At 47.5% G+C, this 19,341-nt stretch overlaps 1 protein-coding gene and 2 non-coding genes across 3 annotated transcripts; 2 read left to right on the top strand and 1 right to left on the bottom strand.

Moving 5' to 3' along the window:
- The first annotated feature begins 6,517 nt into the window (after positions 1-6,517).
- LOC125759918 (Ig-like V-type domain-containing protein FAM187A) lies at positions 6,518-16,873 on the top strand. Its single transcript, XM_049419399.1, has 8 exons — positions 6,518-6,576; positions 8,502-8,633; positions 9,103-9,340; positions 11,326-11,481; positions 12,709-12,864; positions 13,531-13,719; positions 15,164-15,315; positions 16,621-16,873. Exons 1-8 carry the CDS (start codon positions 6,518-6,520, stop codon positions 16,781-16,783), a joined length of 1,245 nt encoding a protein of 414 aa, XP_049275356.1. The 3' UTR covers positions 16,784-16,873.
- Positions 16,874-17,947: 1,074 nt separating this feature from the next.
- On the top strand, positions 17,948-18,019 carry Trnaa-ugc (transfer RNA alanine (anticodon UGC)). Its single transcript has one exon. It is a non-coding gene; the product is annotated as a tRNA-Ala (tRNA).
- Positions 18,020-18,724: 705 nt separating this feature from the next.
- Trnaa-ugc (transfer RNA alanine (anticodon UGC)) lies at positions 18,725-18,796 on the bottom strand. Its single transcript has one exon. It is a non-coding gene; the product is annotated as a tRNA-Ala (tRNA).
- Between the last annotated feature and the right edge of the window lie 545 nt (positions 18,797-19,341).

Genomic DNA, 19,341 nt, shown 5'->3' on the forward strand with positions numbered 1-19,341 from the left:
CGGAAACTTAGCATGCGCGTGTCAAATTTCAGCATTCGATATTTTATTTGAGCTCCACGGGTACTTGAAGATGAGATTTTTCAGTGCGCATTAAACCTTTGTTTCAAAACGCAATCTTGATAATGAAATCTTGTAACACCATGTACGTCTTCGCAAGATAATGCTCTTGCGGCCTAGATACAATCAGCCGTGGATTTTGACTGGTAAAAACAAAAATACATATACGTGCGCACATATGGTTGTGTAATGAATGTATTTTTATTGTTTTCAATCTGCGGTGTCGCACTAAGAGTCACTTAATATTGCTCTAATACCTGTGTCACACAGGCACTTCTGATCGCGATCAGGGCCGATTCGGATTAGGCTCCATCCGGACCAGGCGCTGCTACACGGCCTCTTCTAATCGCAATCAAGCTCGATCGGAATCAATGTGATATCGTGTTCTGTGCATCACGATCTGGCACCGTGATCGCGATTTGGCTGACGTCTGCACCAAACCCGATCCGGATTAGGCTGGATCGTGTAGCAGTGACTTTAGCTTGCTGACCGCGATCAAGAAGTCCGATCCCGATTGACCTTGATCGCGATCGAAATTGCCCATGTGACACCGATATAAGAATCACTTAGAGGAAAGCTGCGTGTGGGCGTATTTGTACAATACGTTTCGTTCTTATTGCATTTAAAACCCTGAATAGTGCCTCTTTTTGTCACGGTCACTCTGAGTATTTTTATTGTGTCTGTATTTGCGCCTCGTCGTTTTGTATATCTTGTAGTACGAGTCTCCCCCCCCCCGTAGTATGCACCCCCCCCCTGATAACTTGGAACCTCAACAATGCTTTATGAAAAATATTCTAAAAATGATCCCCGCTTATTGCCGCGAAGCTAGCTTTTTTGCATAACGTTAAAGCACAGCCGCGAAGCCACCTTTACAAACCAGAATTTGCGTTTTTTTGTTTCACCTTTAGCTCCAAGCTGGTAAAAAAATTTTGTGTGGGTTATAAGCGAGATAATGTGGTAATGACCTCCGGGCGATTGTGGTGATGAGAATAAATAAATAAATAAATAAATAAATAAATAAATAAATAAATAAATAATGCTTTTTTTTCTTTCGCAAGTTTGACGCAAGAGAATTCGTTTCTATCAGAGCAAAGGAAGTCGCGGACATACCAGATGGCTGCGTGCCGCCGCGTTCCGCTCCACCTGGGCAACAAGGCGGATATTTAAAGAAAGCACAATTAAGTGTCGTGTAAAAAGAACGCGAAAGCAACACACGCACGGCACGCGAGAAATTCCTGCGTACTTACCGACCGTTTCGAGGCGGTGTTCGTCGGGAGCTGCCATCGAAAAAGCGGAGGGACCAGTGATTAATAACAACAAAACTTGTTTCGCAGATGTATTGTTGCTCACGCGCTCGTTGCATACATCTCTCGCGGAACGTTTCACGCACACATTTCGCTTCTAACGCGATGACATTAAAGAGCTCGTTTCGCAGAAATTCAGGTGTCGGCGTCGGTGTCGGCGTCTTCGGTTGTGAGCGAAAAATCGCCGTTGTCCGCGAGCGACAATTCGAGATAAATGCAAATAAATAAATAATAAAAAAAATTCGGTTCGAGCGAGAATGCAACACAGGCCTTCTGCGTTTCTGCGTTTCTGACGTATTTCCGTCACGGAAATACGTCAGCAAAATGACGTACTTCACGACGTATTTTCGTGATGGAAATACGTCATGAAAATCTTCGTGGACCCCGACATAAAACACTTTCATGTTAAAAAAACGCTTTAAGAATGTTATGTAGTGGGTGGAGTTTCCTTAACGCACGCAATAATGCGTGGTGGAATCGTGCAATCGCACCAGGCGTCAACATGTGTGAACTGCGCATTGAGTGGGTAGATTAAAGCTGCCCACCCATTACAAAGTGTGCAGCTGCGCAGGTGCGCGTGGCACCTTACACACGCGTAGTGTGCCCTTCGCTGATTTGCAAAAGGAATAATTATGGCGTAGCGGGCACTTGGCAACTAAACTTGCAGTAGACATTCTGGGATAGTTTGAAACGGCCAGTGCTACGCGCGCAAACGTTTCTTTCCTTACGGCACGGTTGAAGGCGATGCACGGGGCCCGCTTACGCTATCGTGTTCCACTGTTGAAGGCGAAGCTCAAGCGTCCTCCAAGTTTTTCCACAGCTATGACAACACCCCGAAACTTTAGTTAACGGATCCCACGAAAAAAAAAACAACTCGCAGGGTGTATAGTTCACAACAGCAATTATGTTGAGTAGAAACCTCAAGCATTCCATCCGTGGTAGCTAAGCAGATAAGGTGCAGCGCTGCTAAGTTCTAAGACGCGGGTTCGATTTCCGGCAGCCCGCACGTACGAGAAACGCAAGTGATGAGAAATCGTTGAATAGGGAACGCCGCTGGAGCCAACGTTTTCTACGAGTAGACCTGTCTTCGTCAACGCAGCAACGGGCGCCCTTATCATCCTCCTCCTCCTTTTCATCATCATCAACATCATCCTGACTGCGCCCACTGCAGGGCAAAGGCCTCTCCCATGTTCCGCCAATCAACCCGGTCCTGCGCTTGCCGCGGCCACGTTATACCCGCGAACTTCTTAGTCTCATCTGCCCGCCTAACTTTCCGCCTCCCCCTCGCGCGATTGCCTTCTCTTGGAATCCGGTCTGTTACCCTTAATGAACAGCGGTTACGTTGCCTTCTCGCTACGTTACCTGACCACGCCCACTTCTTATTGATTTCGGCTAAGCCGTCCTTGACACCCGCACGTTACATGATCCACTCTGCGCTATCCTAGTCCCTTAAGGTTACACCTATCATTTTCCTTTCCATGGCTCGCTGCGTCCATAAGCTTCCATCTTAGCCTCCATCATCGCGCGCCTTGTAAGAAAAACGCAGAACATATACGCACGAATGTTGACGATGAAGAAGCCGACGACGCCGATGAGGATGGAGACAGTGACGAAGGCTCCGGCCAGCGAGGACAGCACCCACGTGAAGCCCGGGGCTCTCGAAGAGTCGCCTGGTGGGAGTCGGTCAGCGAAGCCCGCCTCGGCAACGCGTGGAAGCACTTGCTGAAATGGAAGAGACGATGGCATCAGCACGTGCTCTCCTCTTCTTCCGTGTTGTACCGTGAAGGCGCTGTCTGTTCCTGGTGACGTCATGAGTATAGGAATGCAGCATGTATTTAGGCAAGTTCCTCAAGCTCCTCGAGACGTTTCTTTTTGCGCGTGTGAAGAACCGTACAATCTAACCTACTGTGTCTTATAACGGTGTCACACGGACACCTTTGATCGCGACCAGGGCTGATCCGAATTAGGCTCGATCTGAATCAGGTACTGCTACACGGCCACATTTAATCTCGATAAGGCGCGATCGGGATCAATACGATCGCGATCTGCGTATCGCGATAGGGCTTCGTGATCGCAACTTGGCTGACGTCTGCGCCAAACTCGATCTGGATTAGGCTGTAACGTGTAGCAGCGACCAACTTGTTACGGATCGGCCCTGATCGCGATAAGAAGCGCCCGTGTGACGCCGGTATTATAATAAACTGTGGAATTTGACGTCCTAAAACTGCCGAGCGCGTTATGCATGACACTGGAGCGAATAGTTTTGTCTTCAGTTTACACCTGGCGGAGTTCTTTAACATGCACTCGATACATAAGTGTGCATGGGCGTCTTGCATTGCACCCTAGCATGTGGGCCGAAACGCGGTATTCACAGCCAGTAATCGAACCCGCGAACCTCGCGCTCAGCAGCACGACGCCATTGCCGTACCACGTCTCTGCGCTCCTGCTGCTGACGTAGGCGGTGGGCGATGCGAGTCGCCTGCTTGAGCACCCTGCGTTGCTGCTGCGGTTGCTGAAGATGCTGCTGCTGCTGCGGCACGGTGTCCGAGGTAGAGGGAGCTGCCGTCGCCGCTATGGTTGTCTCGGGAACGCCCTCTGGACCGGCCTCATTCACGGCTTCTCGTTCTACGGCGACAGAGACGTCGTCTTCCCTGTGAACGCGTAAGAGGAGTCGTTTGGAAAATAAAAAAAAAAAGATGGTGCGCTATTTCGCGACTAAATGAATAAATTAATAGGAAGAAGGAAGGTTTGAGCTGCAGCCCATCTAAACATTGACACCAACCCGCATGGCGGCAAGTCCTAGCACCCAGAGCGTAGCCAGAAATTTTTTTTTTTCAGGGTTTGGAGAGGGGGGTTTAACCAGTCTTTATGTATGTTCGTGCGTATATATATGCACTTGCACATTTAAAAATCAGGAGGGAGAGGGAGTTCAACTCCTTTCACCCAGCTACGCCAATCCCCAGAACCACGTTATAGTCGTGTACAAATTTAGAACGCCTGCACCATTATTGTAAGAAACTCTATGGCCTGCACCAATGGGCGCACACTCTTGACTGACGTCGCGAGTCGGACGGCGTGAAAACCTGCCATTGCTAATTGTGTTCATTTAAATGCTTCCAGGCCATTACAGGTGTTAAGGACATCATAGTCGAAATCAAGAATAAATTGGCATGGTCAGGGCACGTAGCGCGACGGCAAGATAACCGCTGACCATTAAGAGTAACATTTTGATATGCTGTCAGATACCAACTGGACTCCGCCGAAAAGAGGCCACTCTGATTTGCCGGTTATGGCTAAGGGTGTCTTTCACGATGTCATTTTCCTATCGCATTGGAATTGCTAACAACGAAGTTAAGGCAAGCGCGCGAGGGGGAGGCAGAAAGTTAGATGGGCAGATGAGATTAAAGAAGTTTGGGCGGATAACGTGGTCGCTGCAAGAAGGACCGTGTTGATTGGCAAAGCATATGGGTGAGGCCTTTGCCCTGCAGTGGGCGTAGTCTGGCTGATGGCGATGGTGATGATGAGGCTGGGTCGAGCCAGTGTGCAGGCGACTTCGGAAATTAACCGGCCTACAAGGCGTGAGCTTATAATCTTGACACGATCAATGTAAGTGCGGTTACGTCACTCCGGGGTGGGGACGACTCAACTCGACTACTGGCTCGACCCAATCGCGTCGACCTTGTGTAAAGCCGAAATCGTTGAACGGTTTCAGCCTTATCGGATTGGGTTAGAGTGGTTGCTCACCTTGGACGTTGGCTTCGGCGTGTCGAAGGCGGCGGTCGCGTGGCGATGACAGGCGACCGGTTCTTGCGGACGTCTGTGCAGCGGGCGGCGCGGCCGGGGCAGACGCTCACTACTGGCTCCGTCATCGTAAGCACACGTTAACGAACAGCGAACAGGTAATCGTTTCCGAAAATAATCTCGATTGATCGATTATAGTAATGGCGATGATAATGATCCATTTTTCCATGGCGAGTACCCACTGAGGAGGATGGATCAGGTGGCAGGCGGTATTAGGAGGGACAGGTAATCTCAATTAAAATGAAATTAGGTAAACCTACGAGGTGGGCTAGCTGGTTTAGCAGATTATTATGTTGGGCGAGTTGGTGCACAGCTTAGCGAAAGATTTGCGGCGCAAACTGAGAATCAAGGACAGGATATAGACACCAAGAAAGGATATAGACAGGACAGGATCTGGCGTCCTATCCTGTCGTCTTATTTTTTTCCTTGTTTCTCAGTTTGAGCCGCAAATCTTTCATTGGGTTAGTTAGTGTTTATTCATTCTTAAGGATTTACTAAGTCGACGCTATAAGTTAATTAAACGTCCTCGTCCTCTGTACCTTAATTTGTATATTTTAATCACTTGTAGTGCCATCTCAGCGCAGCCTTAAAATAAAATAACTCACGCACATACCAAAAGGCAGAACAGTCAGACTTACAGATAGAAAGGTGTATAAGAGGTAATAACCTAAGAGGTAGTAAGATCCCGAAGTGAGGTTACATGAAGAATCAATTTCCCCAAAATGATTTATTTGGAACAAACTAACACCATAACCTTTTTGGCGTATTTTCATGCGGTCCAACACAACGGAGCAGGCATACCTGTAGTGACCCTTAGTGATAAAATAAGAGGAACACTAGATTTATCCCGTCTTTTGAACGATGTTCTTAGTGCATATCAATTAAAAATTAATGAATTCGTTTTCTCCCAGGCGTTGCACCAAATTTATGAGCTTTTCAAAACATATAAGAGAAACTTACTCGACATATTCGTTCAGCACCGTGTAAGCGTGTCTTGTCTATTCCCCAAAGTGGTTACGAGTCTTTAAAAAAAAATGCCCTAGTATGGGTACGAGAAATGAGCAGGAAATCATCATCATCATCTTGTGAAGGTCAGTAAGATATCGCCGTCATAATTGACAATTTTTCTTTCCGAGGTGCTCACATTAAAATACCTGTCTAATTTTCTTCGATCTTCCCTAAAAATCCAAGGGAGAAAATTTTAAGTACCTTCTTGCGCCTGTTGTGGGTATGTGCCATAGCCCTAAAATATATATAGTTAGGAGGACATGCTTTGTTTGGTTCGTCGTGCCAAACGCGACCGCGCTGCTGACGCATCGTCGGTTGTTCAGGTCCCGCTTCTTCTAGTCGTCGTCATGGCTTCCCAGTGTCACGCCTACGACTTTATCGGAGCCGTCAAGAGTCTCTTCAAAGCGTGAGTTTTGCAAGAGATCGCCATTAGACGACAACTTCGCACACTTACTACAGCTCAGCAAGCTCGCATTCATCACTCGTTAAACTACATACATCACAATCTGGTTCATGCGCGTGCTCCTACATGTATGATAGAAATGTGGAAAGGGAAATACAAGTGTACGCGGTCTTTAATACCCAGTTATTAAACTCCATCGAAGGGGGGTGGGGCGAATGGGGAGAGGGAAATAAAGAGGGGGAGAGAAAGAGCGGCTAACAGCTTGTTTTACACATCGTTTTATGCAAAAGGCGCTGGGCCGTGCCCCTAAAACGGAAGGCAGGAAATAGCGCATTTTCTTATCTTTTCCAAACCGCTGTATAGTGCGTATTATACAAACGGGCAAAATATTTCTTTTAAATAGCTTTTTTTTTTTTGTCCTCAGTTTCTAAAACGCTTCACCGTCTTGTTTTGGGGGGACGCTGGAAGCTTTCTTTATTCGTGAATGTTGGCAAGTAAGAGTATACAGTACAGCCAGGGGGTGGGGAAAAGATAGAGAGAATGAGAACCATATGATTGCATTGCTATGGGCGAGAGAACGAAAAAAAAGACAGAGAGGAATAGAAAGAAAGAGAAACAGAGAAAGAGAGAGAGAGAGACAAAGAAAGAGATAGAAACAGAAACAGAGAAGGGGTGGTAAAGGGAAGTGGGGGTAGGAGTGATGTGACGGTGAAGAGCAAGGAAATGAGGAAGGGAGAGGGTAAAGTACAGCATAGCCTTGCATACTGTAATTTAGCAAGGGGATGAGAAAGAGGGGTGAGGAGGACTGGTGTTAGGGTGACGAGGAGGGAAAGGAGGACTGGGAGAGGGTAAAGCGCAGTATAGCCATGTATAGTATGGTATAGCAAGAGGGTGAGAAAAGGAAGTGAGGGTGAGGAGATGGGAAAGAGGGAGCGTGGAATCTTGTATAGTGTAATAGCAAAGTCTTGTATAGTGTAATATAGCAAGGGGTGGGAAATGAGGAGGGTAAGTCCACCGGCTCCGCTGTTTCCTCAGTCTTCGCACCGCTAGTGCCTATAGCTGCCCAAAATTTTCTTTCTTCTTTTTTTAACTTTCGCGCTGCCAACTTTTTAGTGTGCTCCGCCCCGGGTTTCAGAAAACATCGCAATGAGTTTTGCTAAGAATTGTGGTGGAATTTTCGAAACCATAGAGAAAAAAAATATTTCGACCACTATTCACAGAAAGAAAAAAAAAAATGACTGCCCACCTCGGATTTGTGCAGTCCCTACATTCTAGCATTGGCTTTCCCGGATCTCTTGTATGAAATCGCGGGGGCGGGGGGGGGGGGGTCCGAGACCCCGAGACCCTCCTGACGTTAAGCGCTTTTAATACCACGCACAAAACATCACCGTTTCCAAGACACGTGCTCTAAACAGCCTCAAAAGCACCAGAAGCAAGCCGAAAGATCATAATGATATCGCGTATCTTTTACAATTTCCGCTTAGGGAGGCGCATTTTTTTTTACAATGTATATGCCTTTAGTTGTTTTTTATGCTTGTGTAGTTAAAATACTGCAGATATTTTGTATTCATTGTCATGTGTATTTAATTAGAAAAAATATGCCATTAATGCTACCCTGTTTCTGCACTTGTATATAGATTCATAATCACATTAACCGCACATCTGCTCCTGACATGTATATAGAGTACTCATGCAATAAATTGGACCAATAACTAGCCACACAAGCTAATGGTCCAAATATTTTTGTAACCATTTTTTATTAAGTTGATTGAATAAACATTGATTGCTTGCTTGCTTGCTTGCTTGCTTGCTTGATTGATTGATTGATTGATTGATTGATTGATTGATTGATTGATTGATTGATTGATTTAATGTTTTTTGCACGTACGGGTAAATATAGCTATCGCAATCCGCTGTGCCCTGTACAGGCGGGAGGTCGAATGGTCCTGGGACGAGTACGAGCGCTGCATCCGGGAACGCTCCGACGATGCGCTTCCTCGACGCCAATCCGTTCTCGTTCTGGTGGGCTCGAAGGTCGAATTGCCCTGCCCCGGGATATGGTAAGCGCATATTGGCGTGTGAACAAAGGCAGGGGACCAGGGGGTGCCCCCCCCCCCCCTTATCATCTAAGGAAGGCGTCAAGTCTGCCCCATACCTTTGTGCACTCGTACCTGTCCTGTCATTGTTTTATGTTCAGGGTTACGGCCACGCAGGTTATTGACCATAATGGCGGCCGAGAACCCCTGATGTTGCATTCCAAGAATTGTTCACTTCTTGCCTTTACCGACATTTACCTCCAGAAAGCCGGGGAATAAAGACAGACCGTTTTGAGAAGCACGAGATCGCTTTATTTTCATGTTTGCATCTATTGCGAAGCTTTTAAACATGCGCAACACTAGGGATGTGACGTAGCAATGCAGGTTAATCTTTGTCTTTGTATGTGTGCTTCAGTCAAATGTGTGTCCGTGTGTTTCTCTCTACATCTCCAGCTTTAGCGCCCAAAAGTCATACGTGCGTGTGGGTTCGCAGCTTCCCCCCCGAGTCCGAGGCGCAGTCTCCGTGGCACCGCGTTGACCCGTTGTCCAAGTCTTCCATCGCACCAGTGGCCTTGGGCAAGGGGGATACGCGCCGCCAGCTCATGGGTTACGGAGCACTGGTCGTGACGGACGCGCTGCCCTCAGACACGGGCTTCTACCGTTGCATGTGGGCTGGCAGGGAGTACGCCACCTACCACCTGCAGGTGGTTGCTCGGGAGCCGTACTCCATGGTGGGTGACGTCACATTTAGTTAAGGTAGAAGTTCAGGTTAAGATGGAACCTTGAAGCGATGAAACATCCTTGGAACACGGGGTACCGCGGGAGCTAAAGTTTCGACGGCCGATCTGGTCTTCTTCAAGGCTTGCAACTGTAGCACATACTGCCTACTAGCACGTGCAGCACATACACACGCTAAGGTAGAGAGTTGCACCAGCGGTACCCCGTGTTCCAAGAATTTTTCAGGATATTTAATTGCACCATATGAGAAAGACTAACGAGGTTAGCATAAGCAATCGCACTGGCTTGTGGAAGTTCCAGTTTTATGAGCTCTAGAGAGACCCCGTACTCTCGGGTCTGGGGCGTAGCCAGAGTGTGTTTCGGTGTCAGAACATCCCCCAATATTTTCTGAGCGCTGCATACCCCATCGCTCCCTCCTTTCGGGCGTTTTTTTTTTTCGTCCATTCTATTTACACACCGCATCAATATATTAAAATGGCTGAGATATTACATATATTAGAATGACTAAGACATTGTTTGCGCACAGGCTCTTTTTCTTTCTATCTTTTACCAGATGCGTAAAGCACCCCCTAAAGAATACTTCTAGCTGCGCCACTGTGTCGGATTAGGTTGACCAGACCTACAGCGCTCTTAACGAACAAGAGGAGGAGTACATTTTGTGGAATGCTTGCGCATGTGGTGAAGAGTTTCGTTCGTCAGGAGCCACCCAACTCTAAGCGTTTTCTTGCATCAGTTTCTTATGTCACTATGAAAATTTGAAATTATTGTCACCTCGCCCATGAAGTACATGAAATTGCTTCGCGATGCATAGAGTTCTCGCTATAGACTGCCGAGTTTGCTTAACGATATCGTCACTGATTAAGTTATTGCAAGTATACACGTTACATTCGAGGTCAGGTTTGTGTAACCCCATTTCTTGACAGCATTCGCTGTTCTAAAACTTGCATTTCTTCCCCCTGTATAATATTCCATTATCGGCATGCTGTTCTTCTGTTAGTGGCGAATAGAATTCTTACAAGTACTCTCACAAAACAACTTTCCGTCCTGCTGTAGCCAATGCCTGGAAGTTCGAGGCTATAGACAGGTTGCCTACGAGTAGTTCTTTTCCAGATTCTTTTCACCGCAATCCTGTACTTCCCTGTGGAAATAAACCATTATTATAAGCAGCTCTCGACATACATTCTTTCCTCAACGCTGTCACCGTTACGATGGGCCAAGAGCCCCTTAAGCCTGAACGAGCGGTTTCTGCTCCAGTGGGACACGGGTCATGAACCACTTTTTCAAGTAATAATCGAATGACCTCAGTATCGGAGTTTATTGACTCGCAAATCGATTACCACAATTTTTTTTTCGAATTCGTCAAGAACGAGCGGAGCTACAGCGGTTTGTCGCGCGCTTCAAGTGCTTTCTTTCTTCTCTCGTCCCGACGAGCGCGCTGGAAGCTGAGCAGAGAGGGATGGCACTGGGGAAAGAATTTACATCAGCGCGCGTCATGACTTTGAGCGCGCATGATGACACGCGATCGCTCTTTCCCGTTGTGATTCCTGTGCGCGAGTGTGGCTCACTGTGTAATGTTAGCAGATTACGGAGCGCGGTGCCAGCACGCGGCGGCACCCCTTGGAAAGACGCACATCTGATCCAAACGCCGTTCTTGAGTTGTGTCAGCTATTGGCCAATAGCATGCTATTTGCTGTTTGACGTCAAACAGCAAGCGCCGACAGCTCTGAAGAGAGTGAGCACAGGCCTCTGTATGAAAAGAGGGCGCCTGAGAAAACTGCAACTTTGCGCTTCGCTTTTAAGCCCCCCTAGCCGCACACGACTGCAAGATTTGGCTGACATGTTCATAACAGTGTCTGCTATCCGCACGATGTGTTTTCTCACCAATTCCTATAGGGGTGTGGTTCATGACCCCTTTAATGAGAAAATCAGCAGCATGGTAAGATGTTCTATAGCTCACACGTGATCTTGTCGTCACAAGGTCTGGGAGAACGAGCACAACAGCACCGAGGAGCGAGCCGACGTCACCGGTCTACCACTGGTCACGTGGCTCGAGTGGTCCGAGTGGAGTAGCTGTGACCGCTGCGGTTCCGTCGGCAGGCGCCGCCGCGCCGGAATCTGCACCGTCGGATACAAGGCGAGATTCGTGCCTCTGCTCTGCGGCCTCTGTACTTCTAAACGTATTACTGTTCGAGCCAATTTTTAGGATGAAAGTAGTGGGGGGCTTTTGACCACCTGAACTTCTTTAATTTTCCTCTAAACGACTCCGAGTTCAAAGACGAGATAGTGGTTTCTTTCTCGCCTTCATTACTCTTCATACAGGCGCTATCTCCTCCTCGCAACTTATTGCTTCGCATAACACGTGGACAATGTCAGCTCTAAGCGACGAGCCTATCGGGATTTCGCGCTTTTCGGCTACACGCTGTTATCTCCGCTTGCGTGGTCGATAACGCTCAAAACGAAGTGAAATCATTTGATAGCGTCCGATAGTCATGCGAGACAAGGCAAAGCGGGCGTGCGAGTGCTTGGCGAAGCTATATTCCTCGTATATGGACCAATCGAGAGCTTATTTCCTCGTGACGTCACTTGAACAGACTGCAGTGTCACGAATTGCTCCGAAAAGACGAGAAACGCCAGGAGAGAAAAAAAGCGCGTGTTCTTTGTGTTTTTAGAGGTTGATTAGGGGCCCTTCAACGTGCATCTAAGTATACGTGTACGAGCGTTTTCGATCTTGCCCTGTCCTTTAAAGCTGGCTCTGCCGCAGTAAGGGTATGCTTGCGGAAAAGCCAGGTTTAACGTGCTGCTCTCGTATTTAAAAAGTAGAATTATTTTGACCTAACATTGGGAAATCCAACTTAAACGTTTTACGAGTGTGTTCATTAAAGCGCATAACTACATTCAGTCACGCATCTTGCCGAATTTGTGCTATACTAACGTAAACTATCGGCGAGGTGCTCTCTCGCATCTATCACGCACGTGATCATTTCTGACTTGCGTTGTTGTTTTTATATATTCCAACGCGTATTCGACAGCTTTACGGCGTTAAAACAAACCGTCAAGGCAGTAAGGAATCTGGCACCAATGCAGATTCTACCAGGCAATCAATGTTGCAGACTTACGTAAGGCAAGTCTACAAAGAAGCGTTGAAAGTGACCGCCCGCATCACATGCAGTAACCGCTCTAGACTGATATACGAAGGCTAATGCTACCATACCAGGATGTCACATGCTAAACGTTAGGCTCAACCTATGAGTTCAGGCTTAGGGATACAGCTAGCGTGTGATTTTTTACGTAACGAAATGAGCATTGTAGCTATTTCATAGTCCTCCTTGGTAACACATCCTCTTTTACGTCTTTCCTGCAGGGCACCAATGGTACGCTGCCAAAGGAGGCAGCCATAATGACGCTCCTCTTAAGCCTTTTCCCAGAAGGCTTACCCTGCCGGTCTGCCTTGATACCGAAGGTCATCTCGTCGGTGCTTAAGGACCACTGGAGCGTGCACATGATTGGCCTGTGCAGTGTACGTGTCACAACAGGAGTGATATCATACTTCCATGATTAGTAGTATGCGTCGCTGAGCACTTTCGACAGAAAACCGCGCTAACTCGCGATACTTGCACGAAAAACTTCCGCGGAGTGAACGTCACAACTGACATGCTGGAATCAACATCGCCATCAACCTGTTCTTTTAACACCTCACGGTTGTTTACATACTATATGACGTCACACGGCTCGGCAAGGGTTCGATTCCCGCTCGGAGGAGCCGCATTGCCATCGAGGCGGTGCACACGCACGCATAGACACGTAAACTGTTCACGACCTTCTTTATCGACGAAGCGTTCATTTTCATCCTTACCTTGACTATTCTTAACTTTTCCTAACTATTCTTAACTCTTCAGTGGAGATAAAGCTTCATTCATTCATTCATTAGTCGTTCGTACCTTTAGCCCTTAATTACTACTCTTCCTTTATGTATGCGTGTATAACTATGCTATACTACAATTCACCCGGCACCATACCAACACTTTACTCCATGGACAGCGAGTTTCGTTAGGGGACGATGCTTGGACAGCGAGATTGGTTAAGGCATCGCCACAGGGGATAATTAGGCCTTGTCAATTTGGTTATGCTGAACGTGAACGAGGGAGTGAGTTGCGGTTGCGTGCACATACTCACTGAATCGCAGGAGCCCTGCGTTCAAGGCAAGGGCATCGTGGTGGTGACGGACTCGTCGGGCCTCGTCGAGGAGGTCGTGGACAACAGCCGCGGCATTTTCTCTCTGCGCCAGAAGATCCTCGAATTGCCCAAGAGAGCGAGGCGCCGGACGGTCAGCCGAGTGCGCGGAAGCGAGGTTCTGCTTTCCTGCTCGAGGCGAGTAATGGACACAGTGTGCACTGAGGTCACCGTGGCCGATATCTTTGGGTACCGTGCTCGGTGATGCAATAACCATGACAGCATGCGATGATTCGCTGACATATTTAAACTATTACAGCGAAACTGCATATGGCTAAAATCTGGCGCAGATCGCGTCCACGGACAAAGTGACACGTAGAACAACAATTTTCGGCGCCCCTCGCCTCCTCGCCACAGGTGCCCCTCACCACCGCTGATGCCCCTTTCACAAGTGCCGCGATACTCGGCGGCTGCACTTGCCACCAGTCGTCGTGCCCCTTTGTCACGTGACGTAGAGATTCCGCTAGCGCTGTTAATAGCAGTTTCCCTTTGAACTCGCTATGGGACGGACGCGTGTCGTTCGCTCGTTCGTCCTAGCGAACCCGGGAATAGCGGGAATTAAACGAGCGCCAACGCGCACAGATGGGCGCGAAAACGACGTGAGGCCACTGCCGCAGAACGTGCAGCCGCAACTGCTGGCTTCTTCGCACTGAAAAACACACGCGCTCAGAATGGCAACGACAAGCACGGCTTCACCAGAACTACCTTTTCATGCAGCTTCATGGTCTCTTTGGCACTGCTGAAGCTCAGCGTCAAATTCGGTATCACTGAACCCTTGTGGATCAGACTGCCGAATTCATGTGGCAATATTGCTTATTTGAGCTGCGAAAAACGTTTCCACGGAGACCGCCAAGGCGTAAGCGCATCGTGCTGGCTTCGCCGGCTTCCATCTTCACTGCAGTGGAAGGGCTCTGATTTTTTACGTCTAGCGCAAAGCAATCTGCATAAAGGTCCACTGTGAGCACTTTCGTGCAGTGCATGTGCGGATTTCGCTCTTTCACAGGGTAACTTGTGGTTGGCAGTCTGGACTCGATCATCCTTTCGACCCACCCGCGTGCATCGCTCGGACACCGTTTCCAGAGCCACTTGCACTTAGGGTACCAGCGATATGAGAGGCGTGCACATGAGCGTTTACAGTTTACCGCACTGGACGCATGTTCAAGTTTTATTCGTCAACGATATCAGTTTTACATAATAGTGAATGCAGAGTTAGTACAACACTGCGAGCCCAAGAATTAAAAACTGTCAGGGGGGCGCCCATACATGATCTGAATGAAGAAAAAAAAATATATATATACATCAATCAATGGTTACGGTAACTATATTAAACAGACAATTTAAAAATGTAAGAACAGTTCGAATAACAAGAAATTAAAAAGCTGTTTAGCAAGACAAGAATGGCAAAGTAGACTTCCACAATGTGATGGCATTGTGCACTGAGGTCACCGTGGCCGCCATTTTAGAGTAATAGCACGTCGAGAAGCTGAGTCATTCCATGGGAAGTGTCCCAAGAGTTTCGGCGACAGCTTCAGGTATTTCTTTTTTAAAAATTAGTCTGTAACGCGCGTTGGAAACGGCGCAGGCAGCGGTTCAACAGCAAGTTTTACCAGTGGCGCAACGGCTCGGTTCTGCTCAACCCCATGGTGGTGTCCCAGCTGTCCGATGGCCGCGTCAAGATAGACCTCGCCAACAACCTGCACATCCTCCGTGCCGAGTTCTGGGACACCGGGATTTACAAGTATGGCCGCGTGCATGCCTTCTTACATAGACGCTTCCGTGTGTCAGCCATAACAGGAATGCATGTAACCTTATCTACTGCGAATACACGCATTTATTCTTTGCGTTCAATTATTATATAATCCTAGAGGTTACGTTTCCAGAACGACGACTGCTTCTTGCTGAATCGTTGTTCTTTTATTAGCTTCACAAGCACCCAAATAACGCACGGCCCCACCCCTGGAATTATGAAGCTTCTGCCCGCCGTAGGATAGGTAGCATGACGCGAAAGAGCATCCGCTTGCCCCTCCCCCACCTTCCAAGTGCCTTCATCTACCCCTCAACAACCATCAACACCCTCCCCCCCCCTCCTTCAAAAAAAAAAAAAGAAGAAAGAAAGAGGAGATTCCTGGCAATCACACTTACAACATGGCGTTTTACTTTCTGCTGAACCAACGTTCTAATATTTCATTAATAATTTCCCGCCGTTTCTAGCTGTAGACTCTTTTACTTATTGGTTTCGGTGCCGCCATAGTTGTCTTGCCGTTTTGTATCTTTAAGAACTAAACGAACGGCGTTGCGGTAGACGCATACGCATGAAAACGGTTTGGTTGGCGCATTCGACGTTTCACGACCTTATATTAATACACGTCGCGATATACGAAATTCACATAACGGTCGTAATTAACAGCCCAAGGCGGCGGCGCCCATGTGTCTATAACGTAAAATCGTCTGCAACGAATTGCTAAATGATCGACGAAACGTGAACTTATGTGCTACAATTGAGGAAACCATACAAAGCCCAAGCCTCCGCAAAAGAATTCGCGCTCCTCCGAACTTTTGGTTGATGACAGGCCCATGGAATGGTTAAAATTTATCATAATTATTTGTAGCGCTTTTGGGGAATCGGGGCTCCGTAGCGTAACTACCACGTTGATCATTGTCCGTTTAATGGGAACGAAATAAAATTATTACTCATTTGCCGTTATTCTATTCTAATGCATACTTTTGCACGCTTTGAAAAGCGCTTTATTTTGCTACAGCCGAGCTCGGCGTGAAAGCAACAATTATAAACGCATCTCTGTCTCTTTCACCCAATCCAGCTGCTACGACGGCTCCTCCCTGGGGAACTGGGGCTCCGTAGCGTAACTACCACTTTGATTATTGTCCCTTTAATGGGAGCGAAATAAAATTATTACTCATTTGCCGTTATTCTATTGTAATGCATACTTTTGCACGCTTTGAAAAGTGCTTTATTTTGCTACAGCCGAGCTCGGCGTGAAAGCAACAATTATAAACGCATCTCTGTCTCTTTCACCCAATCCAGCTGCTACGACGGCTCCTCCCTGGTCGCGACGGTCAGACTGGTAATCACGAGACCCAGCGTGATGGCCAGGCTTCACGTGTACGCCTCATACGTCAACGTTGCCGCCCTCAGCGGTGTCATAGTACTCGTAGCGATATCCGTTATTCGAGGCTCCAATTCGTGACGGCCATTCTTAGTTTACAATGCGTAGTATATATATATGTAGTTAGTGTAGTCACTGGTGCTCTCGTGTACAGCCAATATGATGCCGAATTAAAGCGTTCACCGCGTCTCGGTCAGAACTTCGCCGCCTAGTCGTTAAATGTACGTACGTGCGCTGCGAAGTTATTTTCTTTCTTTCTTTTTTGTTCAAATGATGGGAATGAACGTCAATCACGTAATTGTACAGCTGCTACTTTGAAAAGATAGAAGACATGTACACTGCAGCACCTCCACTGCGCATGCGTTTGGCAACGATTGGCGATTGGACCCAAACACCCGTACATTAGGGCATGCATATCAAGGTCCATTCGCCGTTTTCATTGCTGTCCGCTGCCGTTCGGTAGGGTTTTGGTAGGGGCAGGGAGAACCGCTAGGAACGAAAGCCTCCGAGATCAAGAGGCGTTTCGCGACTTATCCGCTAGAGGAAGAACGCATGCGCCGTGGGATCTGAAAAAAAAAAAAAAGGCGGATTATTAACAAAGGAGCATACTCATTTAATCGAAGGAAATCCACGAAGGAATAAGGACGGAACGGTGCGCGTACGGTAAGCACTCCCAACTCATGACCGGCAACTGTCAATAGAGCGGAGAAAGTGTACAACCATTGTATTTTGCCAGTACTAACATATATAGTTGAGAACTTTAAAAAAAAAGAAAAAAAAGATCGAGAAGAACCACGCATAGTGCTATGGATCGAAGAATGATAGACGCAACATTAATGTTACCGGAAAATTGATAAAGTACAGTACGCGTTACATTTCCGAGATGTTAACGACTACGTTACTAAGTTACTGTAAAAAGTAACATTAATTAGAACTAATAGACAAGAAAGCCAAGGAAAGTACAGTGGATGTTATTTGTAGTAATTACGACGTAAATGTGAAGAAAGTAAAGTGGACGAAAATATAACTTGCCTCCGGCAGGGACTGAACCTGCGACCTTCGAATATCAAGGTAGCAGGTTCGGTCGTAATTACTAGAAATAACATCCTTATACTTTCCTTGGCTCTCTTGTCTGTTAGTTCTAATTAATGTTGTGTCTAGCAAAGAAAAACGAGCCCTTAAAATTCCCCTCCCCTTTCTTTCGTGAAAAAAATAACGACATTTTAAATGCCTATGTTCGCGGAAGGGGGTGTAGCTCAGTGGTAGAGCGTTCGCTTTGCATGTGAAAGGCCCCGGGTTCGATCCCCGGCACCTCCACAAGTTTATTGTTTTATTTCGCCGCCGTTCTTTTTCTTTATTGTTACACGAACATTATTAAACAAATGAGCCGTGGTTGTGCAAATCTGCGCGTGGCATGTTCTCGCAGATTGGTGCAGAAAGCACGCGCTCGAACAGCCGCCGAAAGGCTCGATCGAGCCTTTCAAACAAACAAACGTGTTTACACACGCCTTGTTTTTACGGTGCGAATGGGACTTTTATTTATTTTATGATGGAGCGCACTAATTCACTATGAAGTGGGGCGGCTGTGTCGCGTCTCGTTTCATTGAGTAGACAGAAATTTCGGTAAAGTGCCTCGCGTGCAGTGTTGGTGGTAACGCGGGACCGGTAACTACTTGTAACGCACCGGTAACGCGCTACCACCAATACTGCACGCCAGGCACTTTACCGAAATTTCTGTCTACTCAATGAAACGAGACGCGACACAGCCGCCCCACTTCATAGTGAAAAGTGCGCTCCATCATAAAATAAAATGAAAGTCCCATTCGTACCGTAAAAACAAGGCGCGTCGTAAACACGTTTGTTTGTTTGAAAGGCTCGAGCCTTTCGGCGGCTGTTTGGCGCGTGCTTTCTGCGCCAATCTGCGAGAACATGCGACGCGCAGATTTGCACAACCACAGCTCATTTGTTTAATAATGTTCGTTTAACAATAAAAAAAAAGAACGGCGGCGTACAAAAAACGCGTGGAGGTGCCGGGGATCGAACCCGGGGCCTTTCACATGCAAAGCGAACGCTCTACCACTGAGCTACACCCCCTTCCGCGGACTTGCGTATTTAAAATGTCATTATAAATATTGTTTTCAATGTTTGTCATACTTTTAATTACTTACGGTCAAATAGTGACAGCAACCTTTGTAGAAAAAATAAACTACGCGCTAGGAAATGTGCCGCAACAGGATAATGCTCACTTTCGAATTTTGCGTGCTTGTTGCACCACGTGACTGCCCAAGATGGCTGCTTCCTTGACCAGACGACGGGCCGCAGTAAGCGGCTTGTGCGTCTTCTCCAGACAACGAATATTCCTTAAGCAACCGCACCTCAAGACTCAGCCATGCAGGACGTTGCAAACAGCGGGTGCACTCAGGCACTGCAGTTCGTGCAAAGTACTAAAAACCACTCGTCTTTGGTCGCTCCGCGGTCGCGTTGCCGGACCAGCGCTACTCGCGACCCTCCCGAAAAGGACAGTGTAGCCGTGGATCCAAGGTTCTGCTGAAGTACTTCAAGTCGTGGCCAAGGAGCCAGAGGATGGAGACGGAACTGACTGCGTCGTCGCTGGACGCGAAGAGGACCAAGGAGCTGAC

This window comes from Rhipicephalus sanguineus, chromosome 9 (genome assembly GCF_013339695.2).
Source record: "Rhipicephalus sanguineus isolate Rsan-2018 chromosome 9, BIME_Rsan_1.4, whole genome shotgun sequence".
Classification (NCBI taxonomy): domain Eukaryota; kingdom Metazoa; phylum Arthropoda; class Arachnida; order Ixodida; family Ixodidae; genus Rhipicephalus; species Rhipicephalus sanguineus.

Bases quoted from the DNA above. Each gene is read 5' to 3' on its own strand.
- LOC125759918 (XM_049419399.1), top strand. From the start codon at position 6,518: ATGGCTTCCCAGTGTCACGCCTACGACTTTATCGGAGCCGTCAAGAGT. The intron at 9,341-11,325 runs GTGGGTGACGTC...TGTCGTCACAAG, and splicing joins CTCGGGAGCCGTACTCCATG to GTCTGGGAGAACGAGCACAA. The intron at 13,720-15,163 runs GTAATGGACACA...CGGCGCAGGCAG, and splicing joins TGCTTTCCTGCTCGAGGCGA to CGGTTCAACAGCAAGTTTTA.